Source organism: Artibeus jamaicensis, unplaced genomic scaffold (genome assembly GCF_021234435.1).
Source record: "Artibeus jamaicensis isolate MK-2021 breed Jamaican fruit bat unplaced genomic scaffold, CSHL_Jam_final scaffold_1964, whole genome shotgun sequence".
NCBI lineage: Eukaryota > Metazoa > Chordata > Mammalia > Chiroptera > Phyllostomidae > Artibeus > Artibeus jamaicensis.
In genome coordinates, this window is record NW_026522030.1 from 7,830,957 (window position 1) to 7,845,603 (window position 14,647).

The 14,647-nt window shown below is 42.8% G+C and overlaps 1 protein-coding gene across 1 annotated transcript; it reads left to right on the top strand.

Moving 5' to 3' along the window:
- Positions 1–2,344: 2,344 nt before the first annotated feature.
- Positions 2,345–14,292, top strand: ZFP37 (ZFP37 zinc finger protein). The gene is made up of 4 exons (XM_053656332.1): positions 2,345–2,476; positions 4,628–4,754; positions 5,048–5,191; positions 11,765–14,292. Exons 1-4 carry the CDS (start codon positions 2,432–2,434, stop codon positions 13,315–13,317), a joined length of 1,869 nt encoding a protein of 622 aa, XP_053512307.1. The 5' UTR covers positions 2,345–2,431; the 3' UTR covers positions 13,318–14,292.
- The last annotated feature ends 355 nt before the right edge of the window (positions 14,293–14,647 follow it).

The window sequence follows — 14,647 nt, forward strand, 5'->3', positions numbered from 1 at the left end:
CCCAGGGGGCCAGTGTTCCAGCAGACAACCTGTAGGGACAGCTTACAGAGGAAAAGAGTTCTTCTAGGGGCTCAGATTACTGTGGCTGTCATTGATTGGGACCTTTTTTCCATCAGATAGTTTTCTGATTTATATGAAAAATAAAACTCTTTAAAGAAACAGAGCAGTGTTTGTCTATTTATTTATTTCCATCACAGCCTGTATGTCAAAGACACAATGGATTTCTTTAAGGTGAACATGTAGAAACCCATCTAGAATCAAGCCGTTACCTCCAGTGAGCACACTGGGTGCTCTGGGGGATGTTCTATTGTCCAACGGGTCCTTGATTCTCAGTTCACTGACGCACCTGGAAGGCACATGGTGCAAGTTCACATGCACATGAATAGAAGGCCTTTACATGGTAAACTGCCCACTCCTTCCAGTCCAATCCTGGCCTGCGGTATTTTCACCACACCCTTATGCAAATCTATACCCCCACCTGCCGCCAAAACACTGAACTGATGCTTCTCCTTTCAAAGGAATTCCTTTTTACCCTGGTATTGAGCATTACATCTCACACTCTCATTTTGCTCTGCCCACTCTTCAAGTTTTCTCTTGTCCTTGCACACCACCAGTCCTCCTACCTGTCTCACTGACACTTCTGAATAGAATCTGTGAGCAAACCCACTTCTCCCTTTTTAACCCCTGTCATTGCACTGAGTGTTGAACACACAGTCTTTTCTTCTGGCTTTAACCAGCCGTCTTCAGTAGATATTGCCCCAAACACAATGGAGAAAACAGGCTCCCAGAGGTTGTCTACATGCCAAAGGTCACAGGAGAAGGAGCGCTGAGGCCAGGCCCTCTTCAGTTCCACATCTGGCCCTTTGTAGCTGCTGTTTGTCTCAAAGGTGACTTACCCATCAATGGCAACAATAGGAGTGATTTGTAGAACAGCAATTGTCATGTGTGACGACTGTGTCACTAGGGGGCAGAGATCAGGGTTACCATGTGGAATTCGATGATCACATTGCCTGTCACACATGTCGCTGGGCCCAGGGTTGATACTAGACGACTGGGCAGAACATTGCTGGGATTGCTTGAGGGCCAAATGGCAAACACCACTGTGATTTGCTGGCCGAACACAATTTTCGTTTCTGTTAGAAAAAAGGAATTCAGTAAAAGGTTGGAGAAACTAGGCAGAAAGTGTCTTGAGATTAGGTGGCCTAGGGGACCTTTCTCCTGGACTCCAGAAGATGCACTGTGAATGGGGTTCAGACAGAAGACTGAGAGGGAAGGCAGGCAACTGCAACCCCTGGCGCCTGACTGAGGGATAACTCAGTGGGGATAACCCAAGTGGAAGGTGCAGAACAGGCTGTGTTTGCTTCAGGAAGAAGGAACAGCACCTTTTCTTATGGACAGAGAAACTTGTACTGCTTACTCGCTCATCCCCCACCACTTCCTGGGGGCTGGGAATGGAACAGAAACCTAGGAATGTGTCCTGAGCAGAATCGAACTGGCAGCCCTTGGTTACAGGACGAAGCCCCAAGCAGCTGAGCCAGGCGGGCCAGAGAAGGAACATCATATATTCACCAGGCTTCTGCCCCACTGTAAATTCCAGCCGGGCGAACACAAGTGTGTGGACCTGACTCTCCACTTTTTCTCCGTTATCCAGCATAGAACAGCAACCTAGTCTGCACATAGTAAAAGCTCAAGAAGTCATTGTTAAATGACGTTGATACGTGAAATAGTGCATTGAGGAATTGTTTCTGCTGCAATAGCTTGATAATTTGGATGAAATATCTCCACGGAATCCCGGTTCTCAGTGAGGAGTGGTGTGTTCACTTAACCTGCAGCTTCATTCCACCCGCCCTCCCCCCCATTGTTCTTGTATCATAAATTGAAAGACGTCGTGTATTTCAGAGGTTAGTGTCCTCTCCCTATGAAACAATGACGTCTGCCCGATCGGGCTTTTTCTCCCTCCAATTTCGCTTGTTATCCTAGCTATCTGGACCTGCGCTAGGCGTTGCGGGGGCCCGTTTCCTCGCAGCTGGCTGCGCGGATTGGGAACCCCAGCTCCAAAATCTGTGTGTGGGAGGGAAAACTCCCGGAGCGGGGGGCGGGATGCCAGGCGCCGGGAGGCGCTCTGCCCTGAGTAACTTAGCCGGGTTTCTGCCCGCTCGCACGTGGCCTGTCCAGGGCGCCTTAAGAAACCAACCCCGGGGCCCCCGCCTGGGAGCCCGGAGGAGCCCCGGGGTCTCCGCTGTACGGAGGAGCCCTGGCCAAGATGGCGGCGCCCATGGTCGAGACGCAGGAGCGCCGCCATCGCTGCTGCAGGACTCGCTGAGGCCGCTGTCGGGTTGTCCTCCTCGTCCACCTCTGATTGCGAGCAGATCCTGGCAAAGCCAGAGGCCGTGGACCCGAGGAGGAGGGCAGGGACCACTGAGAAGGCTGGATGTCGCCGGAGATGGCTGTGTCCGAGCCTGCGGACAGCACTGCGGTGAGCGCGACGCCGGGGCGGGGGCGCTCTGCTGGGCAGAGGTGGTCTAAGTGCGGGTCAGTGATTGGAGCGCTACGGTTGCCTGTGAAATAGGTGCTTTGGGAATTGCGGTGGGTGCCGGAGGGGATGGGGAGAGTTTTGAGGGAAATCTGGAGTAGCGATGGAGGGCTCTGTGCGGTCTCGTGCTGCAGTTTAAGGAACCGGTGTTTTGGGAGTTGTGCGGTGACTGTGTGTGTGTGTGTGGGGGGGGGGGGGGGGCGGGGCAGATTGTGTCTGGCGCAGTCACCGACAGGTCCTTTGGGAAGGCTATGGGGCTCATTAAAGGGGCTTTGTGGTGTGTCAGGTACTGGGGAGGCGTGTCGGGGTCCGCAATTTGGGGTGGCTGTAGGAGCCAGCGAGTATGGTGGCCTTGCTGGTTGGAAACTGGATGGTCCCTGCAGGTGCGCAGAGGTGCAGGAAGGTCGGCTGGGAGAGTTTATTGCAATGGTTAGAAGAGAGCAATGGTGATGGTTTGGAAAAGGGTCGTAGCATTGCCATGAAAAGTCACATTCAGAATACGTTTGGAGATGAGTGGATAGCAGTTACTGGTGAATTGGTATGGAACATGAGGGAAGAAAATAATTAAGATTTACATCCAGCCTGAGGAACTGGGTAGATGGTGATTCCATTTCTGAGAACCGGGTTGTGTTGGAGACCAGATTTGGTGGCTATGAATGGTGGCCAGGATAGATGGCAGTGGTTCTGTCCAGCTGCATCTAGATGCCCAGGTAGGTATATGAACCTAGAACTCAAGAGAGGTCTGGGCTAGGGAATCTGCATTTGAAAGACATCAGTATGGAGATGGCATTTAAAACTCCAACAGTGGATAAGATGACTTAGGGAGAGAAGGCAGCTATGGAAGAAAAGAGGGACCAGGACAGGCTTTGAGTTTGCTCTGACATTTTGAGGATTAGGAGGAAACAAAAACAAAGAAACAAACAAGTGTAGCCACCTAGATAAGGTAGGAGAAAAACTGCAAATGTGTCAAAGAAGCATCCAGAGGAGATCTTTTGAAGACAAGGGGAGTAATCAGTTGTGTCATAGGCTCTTGTGAGTCCGAGACGCGTGACCTCAGAGAAGTTGACCTGGACAAGATGTGGCTCCGCAGTTATTCTGATTGATTATAGGTCTTTTGGTGGAGCCATAACATTCTGTTGGGATGAGTGCAAAGAATAGGAGGTAATGACGTAGAGACAGCAAGTCTAGATGACATTTGGTGTTTTGCTGGCAAAGGGAGAAAAGAAATCAATGTTGGATGGGACATGAGATTGGGAGAGATTTTCTTCAGATCAATGATCGATATGAAGGTATCTTGGTATGTTGGAATGATCCCGTAGCAAGGCAAAAGTAGATGGTACAAAAGAAATGAGGTTGACTGTGGGGGTGAAATCTCTGAGAAGGCAGTTGAGGATGGGATCCTGAGCGGAAGTGGACAGACTGGCCTTACGTGAGACAAGGGACAGTTCTTCCATTTTAACACAAGGGAAGATAGATTATGTGGGTTTGGAAACGCGATAGTGGAATTGATGGTAACGAGGCAAGGTCGTTCTTGTCCATTTGCATTTATTTTGTCTTTGAAGTAGAGAAATCCATCAGCTGAGAGTGGAAAAGGAGTAGATGTGGAAGATTCCAAAGAGAAAGGGGAGAATGTTCGGCATAATCATCTTCGAAAGAAGAATAGGAAACCGACAGTACTGGATGCTCATTTGAGATATGTCACCTCTTTCAGGTTACAGACTTCTGTCCTCTCCGGCACAAAGAGTGGAGAGAGGAAGCAAGCTCTTTTCTGATTCTCATAAGGGCACCTATTCCAGGCTCAAGGACTCCACCTTATCTAATCGTAATCTCCTCCCAAAGGCCCTCTGTCCTCATGTTGTGATATTGGAGGGTCGGGTTTCAACCTAGGAATTTGGAGGAGGCACAAACATTCAGTCCGTAACAGGGACTAATAGGATTTTTGTTTCTCAAGAAAAAATGCAAAATTGAGTATAGAATAGGTATCCTATAGAACATCCTGATTAACAGTGAATGGTCAAGGTAAGAACAAGTTTTTATCTGTCCAAATTACTCTTGAGTATGGATGACAGACTGAACAAGAATATCCTATTACAGGGATCAGTAACCTTCAAAGACGTGACTATGGCTTTTACCCAGAGGGAATGGGAGCAGCTAGACCCAACTCAGAAAAGCCTGTACAAGGATTTGATGCTGGAGAACTCCAGCAACCTCGCCTCAATGGGTAAGGCAATTCCTTCATAATTCAAAATGTGTCCACTGTGATACCTTCTCTCTGAAGTCCCTCCTCAGTTTGGCCTTGGTTTTTGAGTGAAGGAATTTTAATCCCTTTTGGGTACTAGGCACAATTCTTTGCCCTTGCCTCCAAAATAGAAGGTCTACTCAGGTGGGGCATTGTGAAACCTCAGAATCCATATGTTCTGTATTCTTATCCTGTAAAGGCTCTGAAGCTCAAATGTCAGGGCTTGATTTGGGGGATGTTTGTTGTTCTAACATTCAATGTCTACCATTCCCCAGGGGCAGGGTGTCAAGCTGCCAAGCCAGACATGGTCTCCAAGTTGGACAAAGGAGAAGAGCCATGTGTGGGAAAGGGGAAAAGACCCAGACAAGGCGGAACACCACGTGAAACACCAAGACCCAAGCAGAAAGGAGCCAATAGAAGTAAGTTCCTAATTTCCTGGTGGTAACTTTGGAACTATTCAAAGAATCATTTATTCTTAAATTCTCCTTAAAGATCCCAGATCCTTCTTTCTTAAGCAGGAAGTAGCAACAGAAAAATATCCGAACCTTTTGGAGAAAGATTTCAAACCACAAAGATTCTTTAACCTCAGAGATTCTAATATTTCCTCTTTCTATGAATCTGCCCATGTGAAAGGTTCTCCTATGGGGTTCACTCTAGCCCTAATACCCCATGATATGAAATTTTTCTTTTTATATATTCAGACATTTTTAGATCTGTCCTCTTTCCAAATCTCGGGCTTGGTGCTTCTGACCCTAAGTACTTTCCCTTTTCCTCCTTTCACTGTGAAATGTTCTAGATCTGAGGCCTTTAATGCATCATCGTTTACATCTTGCAGCCAAATGCCACAGACTTCATGTCTCCATCTAAATTCCTGACTTTAAAGTGACCAGTGCTTACCTTTCAGTGCATATTTGAATAGTTTTGATCAGGCTAAATTCTTGCCTACCAGTTTGAATTGCAACATTTGCATCGGGTTATTCTGAGTGCTTCTTTACCATTTTTTCACCATTGTCTCTTCCTTCTCACTTTGCTGAATTGTCCCTGAGATGGATCTTCCACTATCTATTTTCTCCATGGTATTATCCTCCAAGGAATCGTGTTTTGTGGAAATACAAGCTTTTAATTCTACCCCGCTGACTCTGAGGTCAATCTTCAGGTCAGTCTGCAGTTCCTTGGTGTTTACTCATACTTCACCTGCTTACCAGACAGTTTTTTCTCAGAGAGTCAGAATGCAAAGCTTTCTCTTTCTTTCTGAATTAGAGCTTCCTTTCACCTTCCCTATTTTTATCTGGGTCTACTCTGATTTTAGGCCTGTGTACCATGGAGTTTCCTTGAAGCTTTGCTCTCTGCCTTTTTTCTTATTATTTTCTTCTCAGTTCCTGGCAGTTTTTCTTCTCACTGACACCAGCCAAACAAGATTCATATTATCGCATAACTAAATTGCTTCAATTCTTAGGTAGATTTGTTAAATTCGTTATTTATTTTGTAACCCTATTTTTAAAAAAGATTTATTTATTTTTTAGAGAGAGGAAGGGAGGAAGAAAGAGAGAGAGAGAGAGAGAAACATCAGTGTGTGGTTGTCTCTTATGTGGCCCCCACTGGGGACCTGGCCCGCAACCCAGGCATGTGCCCCGATTAGGAATCGAACCAGTGACCCTTTGGTTCGCAGTCTGCACTTAATTCACTGAGCTATGCCAGCCAGGGCATAAATCCATTATTTAAAAAAATCATCTTAAGTGTTGCCACCAAACATTAAAACATTCAGTTATTATTTATGTTATTACAGTCTCCCAATTTTGGACATTTTAGAATGTCCAAAACATCTTTTTAAGATCCCTCTGAATTTTCCAAGACTCCTTGAGTTTCCTGAGATCAGAGGGACCAGTCCTTCAAATAACAAATGAGAGACCTTATGAAGTTTTTGAGCCATTCATTAGCGGCTCTAGTTTGGCTATCTTTACTTTTCTCAGCGATGGAACTCAATGTTCCAACTAACAAATATCCCTGAGTCATCTGATATACCTTGGTCATTGCCACAGGGACTCTCTTCTTGGTTCAGGTTCTCATGTAGTACTTGGAGGTTCTTCAGGGAAGGACTCTTCTGTTCCCTCCAATGATGTGTTGAGTCTGATGAGCTCCATACTTCAGTATCTGAAGCCGTAGTCACTTTAGCTTAAAACTCATGTTTTAGTCACTGTCTCACATTCCGGACAAGCTTATAGACAGATACACGCTCCGCCACACCCAACTCGCCCCTTAGTGTTACTATATTATACCGGTTTACTAGTTCAGATTCTCCTCCCCTCCCTCGCGGTAAATTTCCCTTGTGCTTTGTATCTTTCCCTACTGGCCAATGTCAGTTGGGACCAGCCTAAACATCATTATAAGAGGTTCTTATAATGTTACACCATATGGGGAAAGGTTTGAGTTTTGATCCCTGTTTCCCAGAAGAAAATTTTTGTAAAAATATACTTTACTGATTATGCTAATACAGTTGTCCCATTTTACCCCCTTTATTCCCCTCCACCCTGAATACCCCCTTCCACCCTCATTACTTCATGTCCATGAGTCCTGCATATAAGTTCCTTTGCTTCTATATTTTCTATACTATTCTTAACCTCTCCTTGTCTGTTTTCTACCTATTCCCTGTATCTTTTATGCTACTTATTCCCTGTATCTTTTTGCTACTTATTCCCTGTATCTTCCCCCCCATCCTTCTCCCACTCCCCCACTGATAATCCTTCATGTGATCTCCATTTCTGATTCTGTTTCTGTTCTAGTTTTTTTGCTTAGTTCATTTTTGTTACTATTTTTTTTTAGGTTCGGTTGTTAATAGTTGTGAGTTTGTTGTCATTTTACTGTTCATATTTTTATCATCTTTTTCTTAGATAAGTCCCTTTAACATTTCCTATAATAATGGCTTGGTGACGATGAACTCCTTTAACTTGGCCTTATTATCTGGGAAGCACTTTATCTGCCCTTCCATTCTAAATGGTAGCTTTGCTGGATAGAGTCATCTTGGATGTAGGTCCTTACTTTTCATGACTTTTTTTAAAAGATTTTATTTATTTATCTTTAGAGGGGAAAGGAAGGAGAGAGGGAGAGAAATACCAATGTATGGTTGCCTCTCGTGTGTCCCTTGCTGGGAACTGGCCTGCAACCCAGGCATGTGCCCTGACTAGGAATCGAACTGTGATCCTTTGGTTCGCAGGCCCACACTCAATCCACTGAGCTACACCAGCTAGGGCACCTTTCATGACTCTTGAATACTTCTTTCTATCCCCTTCTTGTCTGTGAGGTTTCTTTTGAGAAATCAGCTGATAGTCTTATGGGGACTCCTTTGTAGGTAACTGTCTCCTTTCCTCTTGCTGCTTTTAAAATTCTCTCCTCTTTAATCTTGGGTAATGTAATTATGATGTGCCTTGGTGTGTGCTTCCTTGGGTCTGAGTTCTTTGGGACCCTCTCAGCTTCCTGGACTTCCTAGAAGTCTGTTTCCTTTGACAGATTGGGCAATTTCTCCTTCATTATTTTTTCAAATAAGTTTTTAATTTCTTGCTCTTCTTTTCCTTCTGGCACTCCTGTGATTCAGATGTTGGAATGTTAAAATTGTCCTGGAGGTTCCTAGGCCTCTCCTCATTTTTTTGAATTCTTGTTTCTTCATTCTGTTCCAATTGAATGTTTCTTTCTTCCTTCTGCTCCAAACCATTGAGTCCCAGTTGTCTTTCCATCACTGTTGGTTGCCTGTACATTTTTTAAATTTCACTTAGCATAGCCTTCATTTTTCCTCTATTTTGAGACCATACTCAGTGATTTTTGTGAGCATCCTGATTACCAATGTTTTGAACTGTGCATCTGATAGGTTGGCTATCTCTTCATTGCTTAGTTGTATTTTTTCTGGAGCTTTTACCTGTTCTTTCATTTGGGCCATTTTTCTTTTCTTTTCTTTTTTTAAAAAATCTGGGTGAACCAGTTAAGTAGTAAATGGGGGAGCCTTAGGTGTTCACCAGGGCAGGGCAACCCAAGTTGCTATGTTGTGTTGCTGTCAGTGGGGGAGGGGTCTGAGAGGGAACAGTGGTGCTTGTTCCGCTCTCTGCCAGCTTTTAGTCACTTCCTCCACTACCCACAAGCAAATTGGGCTCTTCTGGTGCTGATTCCCAGGTGGGTGGGCTTGTGTATGTTCTAGGACCCTGTAGGTTTCTCCAACGAACTCTCCTGTGAGGCTGGGAGTTTCTCCTGATGCCATAACTCTCACAGGTTTTTTCAGTCAGAGGCTTTGAGGCTTCATTTTCCCTGTGCTGGGACCCTGGGTCTTGCTCCCTAGTTGTTCCTCCAGGTTTATCTGCCTACTCCACCAGCTGCCTCCTTGCCTCGAGTCCTCTCCACCCGGATGCCCATCTCCGCCCCTCCTACCAGTCTGTATGAATGTTTTTTCTTTAACTCCTTGATTGTTGGAATTCCGTACAGTTCAATTTTCTGGCAGTTCTGGTTGTTTTTGTTTTTAAATATGTCATTGTCATTTATTTTGGTTGTATGAGGAGGCACAATGTGTCTACCTATGCTTCCATCTTGGCCGAAAGTTCTGGAATTTCCCAGAAGAAAATTTTCTTTCATTCTCCCAGCATCCTTGGGCATTGGAAGATGCAACCTTTGCCATGGTACATGAAAGTTCTTGCTATACAATTTCTCTCAGGATGTGTGCATCACTTAACATTTTCTAAATGGAGCCCTCACTGGTGTGGCTCAGTTGGTTAGATGTCATCCCACAAAGCAAAAGGTTGCTGGTTCAATTACAAGTCAGGGCACATGCCTGGACTGCAGATTCAGTCCCTGATCAGGGCACGTACAAGAGGCAGCTGATTGATATTTCTCTCTCACATCAATGTTTCTCTCCCTCCCTTCCCCTCTCTCTATAAATAAATAAAATCTTTAAATTTTTTTCCTAAATGGAGAAGCAGCTAGCAATTCCACTTTTCCCTATTATATCTATATCACCACCACAGCTACACTTAGAAAAACCAACCTTCTATCCCATGGGAACTAATGTCTTTAAAATTCTCCATAAAAATAGTATTATTTCTTGGCTGGGTATTCAAACATTATAACTCTTTTCTGTTTGAGCACAGTTTTCACTTTATTCATGTGATGTTCCTTCACCATCAAGACAACTATTCACTTTTTTTCTGCAGTCATGGGGCTCTTACATCAGCTTCTCTCTTTGAGTATGTTTAATTCCCCCCCGACACTTTTTCAGCTTTTTCCTGTACATATCTGAAAACAGGCACCCCAAAGTGGCAGTCCCAGTGCCTAAGTTTTTAGGTTTTCACATGTTCAATGTCCATATCTTGCTAAGAGAATTCTTTGAGTTTCTTTCTTGTTTAAAATTTCTTTATTTATTGGGGTGACATTGGTTAATAAAATTATATAGGCTTAAAGTGTACAATTCTATAATACATCATCTGTATAATGTACTGTGTGTCCATGGCCCAAATTCGAGTCTCCTTCTGTCACCATTTATTCCCCCTTTACCCTCTTCTGCCTCCCCGCAGAAGTCTTTGAGTTTCAATTCTAGGTTTTTGAGAGAAAAATTGTTATTGGACCATCTGGAGTGGGGCCTGGCCTTTACCACCATCCAATCAGTTGTCTTCCACTGGAAGTTCGGTTGTAATGTACAAACACAGCTGCCTGCACCTGTCAGTGTGGGTGGTTGTCTCAGAGAAGGGGAGCCTGGGTTGAGAAGATACCTTAAAATGTACAACTGCATAATGTTTGGAGGAAAGAATAGGAGCAATCACTTAGAGCTGGAAAATAAGCTTCGGATTTATAATTGGCGGTTGTAGAGTGACCTGACAGGAAAACAGAGGTGCTCCATAGCAAACTACTGGAAAATAAGTGTGTGTGTACACTTGACATCCAAATGGTGTGAAGTTTGTCCATCTCATCTCTGTGAATTTTATAGTATGCTGAAAGCACTAAGGAACTCAGAAACTGGAGGGGTTTTTTTGTTTGTTTTGTCTTGTCTTTTAGTGTAGGAAAGTCATTACATTGATCATGGGTGGTAGCAGGGGAACAGCCTTTCTGGATTATTCCTTCAGTCACCTTAAGCTGTTCAGTACTCCTTGCTGGACTTGCCTTATTATTGCTGTTTTGGATCTTTGGGGTGCTAAAACAAAAATTTACATAAGCTAGGCTAAGTAAAGAGAGGAATGTACTGTAAGGACATGGATAGATACCTTGTAATGTGAAGGCAGCTACTTTAGCTAGGCCTTACCAAGGACTTGAACCAGGGCTGGAAAGCCATTAGTAATTGAGATTATGCAAATGGTCTCTTCGAAGATTTGTGATCCTACATCTCTGCTTTTCTGTGGATGTATGCTTCATCTTTTGTACTGATGAATTTTCTGTTTTCACAGGGAAAATATGGATTTATTTTACTTGTCTTATATCATTTATAAATTTAAGAACCTGGTGGAGACTACCTAGAATCTAAATTTTTAGGAGAGAGACTCTTACTAGACATCTTGAGTCAGACATATCTTTACCCGTGACCATGGAAAGCAGGATTAATGTAGTACAGGCTATGGGAATTGAATGCTATGGGTGGATTGGCAGTTATCAAAGCTGGGCAGTTTGGGCTGAGGAGAGACTTCAAAAAAGTGTCAACTATAGTTACAAGCTCTTTTTACTTCATCTATTTCACATTCACTGCTCCTTGTGTATATTTCATGTTCTATCCCAGGTTGCAAGGTCATATTTATAAACAGTCAAAGCTTTTTTAAATTATGGTTGTCAGTTTTCTTTTACTGTTTTTACTACAGCATTTCCCCCTTCAAGTCCAAGAGGATGGGGACATATGTGCTTGATATTTTATTCACTTTGGGGTACAAGGCTTGAATAAAGATTCAATGTCACAACAGGGCATTTCTTTGTAAGTTGTATTCTAAAATATGAGAGTACAAAGGTTCATAAGAATATCTCATTGAATTCCATTTTAGAGGAAGTCCAGGAAGATGATGACCAGCTAGAGAATCACCAGGAATCTCAAAACAAACTCCTTAGGGAAGTTACATTAAAGAAAAAAACTTTGACTAAGAAGAAAGGCCATGAAGGTGGTTCATTGGGGACAAAAAATGTGAGTACAACACAAGTGTCTTCCAAAAAAAAGCTTCTTAAATTTAATTTAGAGGGAAAGAGTCTGAAACAGAAGAATTTCGACCTACCTGGTCATATAAGAAACCATGCAAAAAAGAAACCTGATGTAGCTAAAGAGCACAGGAAATCACTGGGCCACACCTTATCTGAGGCAAAGAAAGACAAAAATAAAACTGGAAAGAGACAGAAATTATCTAACCAGAGCTTATCTGACGGGTGTGACAAAACCCAAAGTGGCAGGAAATGTGAGAACTTGGTTCATCGCGGCTCATCCCGCACTAAATGGGACAACGCTGAAACTGGAGAGAAACGTGAAAAATCATCCAGCCATAGTTCACCTCCTACGAAGTGTGACACTGCTCAAGCTAAAGTGAAACCTTATGAATGTAGTCAGTGTGGGAAAGTTCTCAGCCACAAACAAGGACTTGTAGACCATCAGAGAACTCATACTGGGGAAAAACCGTATGAATGTAATGAATGTGGGATAGCCTTTAGCCAAAAGTCACACCTGGTTGTACATCAGAGAACTCACACTGGAGAAAAACCGTATGAATGTATTCAGTGTGGTAAAGCTCACGGTCATAAACATGCCCTCACTGACCATCTGAGAGTTCATACTGGGGAAAAGCCCTATAAGTGTACTGAATGTGGGAAAACCTTCAGGCACAGCTCAAATCTTATTCAACATGTGAGATCTCACACAGGTGAGAAGCCCTATGAATGTAAGGAATGTGGAAAATCCTTTAGGTATAACTCATCTCTAACTGAACATGTGAGAACTCATACAGGGGAAATACCATATGAATGCAGTGAATGTGGAAGAGCCTTTAAGTATAGCTCATCTCTTACTAAACACATGAGAATCCATACAGGTGAGAAACCCTTTGGATGTAATGAATGTGGGAAGGCTTTCAGCAAGAAGTCACACCTCATGATACATCAAAGGACTCATACTAAGGAGAAACCGTATAAATGTGATGAATGTGGAAAAGCCTTTGGACACAGTTCATCCCTTACTTACCACATGAGAACACATACTGGTGAAAGTCCCTTTGAATGTGATCAGTGTGGGAAGGCCTTCAAACAAATCGAAGGCCTTACTCAACATCAGAGGGTTCACACTGGGGAGAAACCCTATGAATGTAATGAGTGTGGGAAAGCCTTTAGCCAAAAGTCACACCTTATTGTACATCATAGAACTCATACTGGGGAGAAACCCTATGAATGTAATGAATGTGGAAAAGCCTTCAATGCAAAGTCACAACTTGTTATACATCAGAGAGCCCACACTGGAGAGAAACCCTATGAATGTAAAGAATGTGGAAAAGCCTTCAAACAAAATGCATCCCTTACCAAACATGTGAAAACTCATTCAGAAGAGAAATCTCATGAGTGAAATAATGTGGGAAATCTTTGAATTGAACTGAAGGTTTTATTTAACTTGAGAAGTATTCTGAATTTAAAGGATGTTGGAAAGCCTTTAACAAGAAGTCACACCTCATTATACACAAAAGAATTTGAAAATAAATCTTCACATAGAAGCAACTGAGAGTTTAAACTTGATACCAAACCTTTTATAGAAAAGTTTTACAAATTATTGTAAATGACCTATGTTTACATTGAAATATAAAGTTTAAAAAATGTTAATAAGTTAAATAAGCAGAGCCCTAGAGAAACATTCACGTGCTGAAAATTTCTGAGCTGCTTGAGTGTTGTATACTCAACATATGAGAATTGAATTTGCATATCTGTTCATTGCCATGTATAAGTGTTTGTGGTCATTGGTATGAGCCTCATCTTTGATATCACTCAGCTCTTAATGTTTTTGTTACCTTCTGCATAAGCAGAATACTTTATAAAAAGCTCATTTATGTAAAAATATTAACACAAAATTAAGAGAAAATGAAAGAAAGCAGCTGAGGTTACACAGGTGCTGGGACAAAATGATGTTCAAGTTATATGTTAAGTGAAAATAGCAGCTTGCTGAAGTACGCATCTGGTATGTTCCCACTTATGCACAAAAGGGTGCCTGTGTTTGTCTCTCTGTCTCTCTCTAAGTATGTATATATAACTATGTTTGTATGTGAATAGACCTGGTTTGAAAAATAGAGATAAAACTTAAGGGCAGCTGCCCTTGGGCACAGGAGGACAGTAATGGAGTCTGGGCTGGGAGGGAGGCCTCCTGTTCATTGTGTACTGTTTGAACATTTTCATCAGGTACGTGTATTATTCCCAAAATTAAAACCCTTTTGATATGCATAAATCAACACTAATTAAAAGTTTCACTGAGTCCACTCCATGATGTTGTTTGATAAAGTAGAAGTTTCTGTGCCTATTCATTAATGATGATGAGTCTAAGAATATTACATTGAATTCACAAAGACTTTTCCTAATAAACATGTTCTTTCATTAAAATAGTAAATTACAGTGATAACTCAGCACTGTTTCTTTTACTTGCCTTTTTTCAAAGACTGAAGATGAATTGTTACTGAAGGTGAATGACAGTGATTTTCTAGACACTCAGTCCATTTTATCTCATTCAAAGCACTTAAATACAAACAACTGCATCTGGGACGGCAGACATATTGCAGCAAAGGGCACAATTCCCTGCCCTTGCCCGACAGCAGCCATTGTTGCAGGATCACTGAACGCTTTCTGAGTTAATCAAGACTTGGCCTCAGAATCATTCTTATGCATGCTTTCCAGAAGGTATTATGAGTCAATAT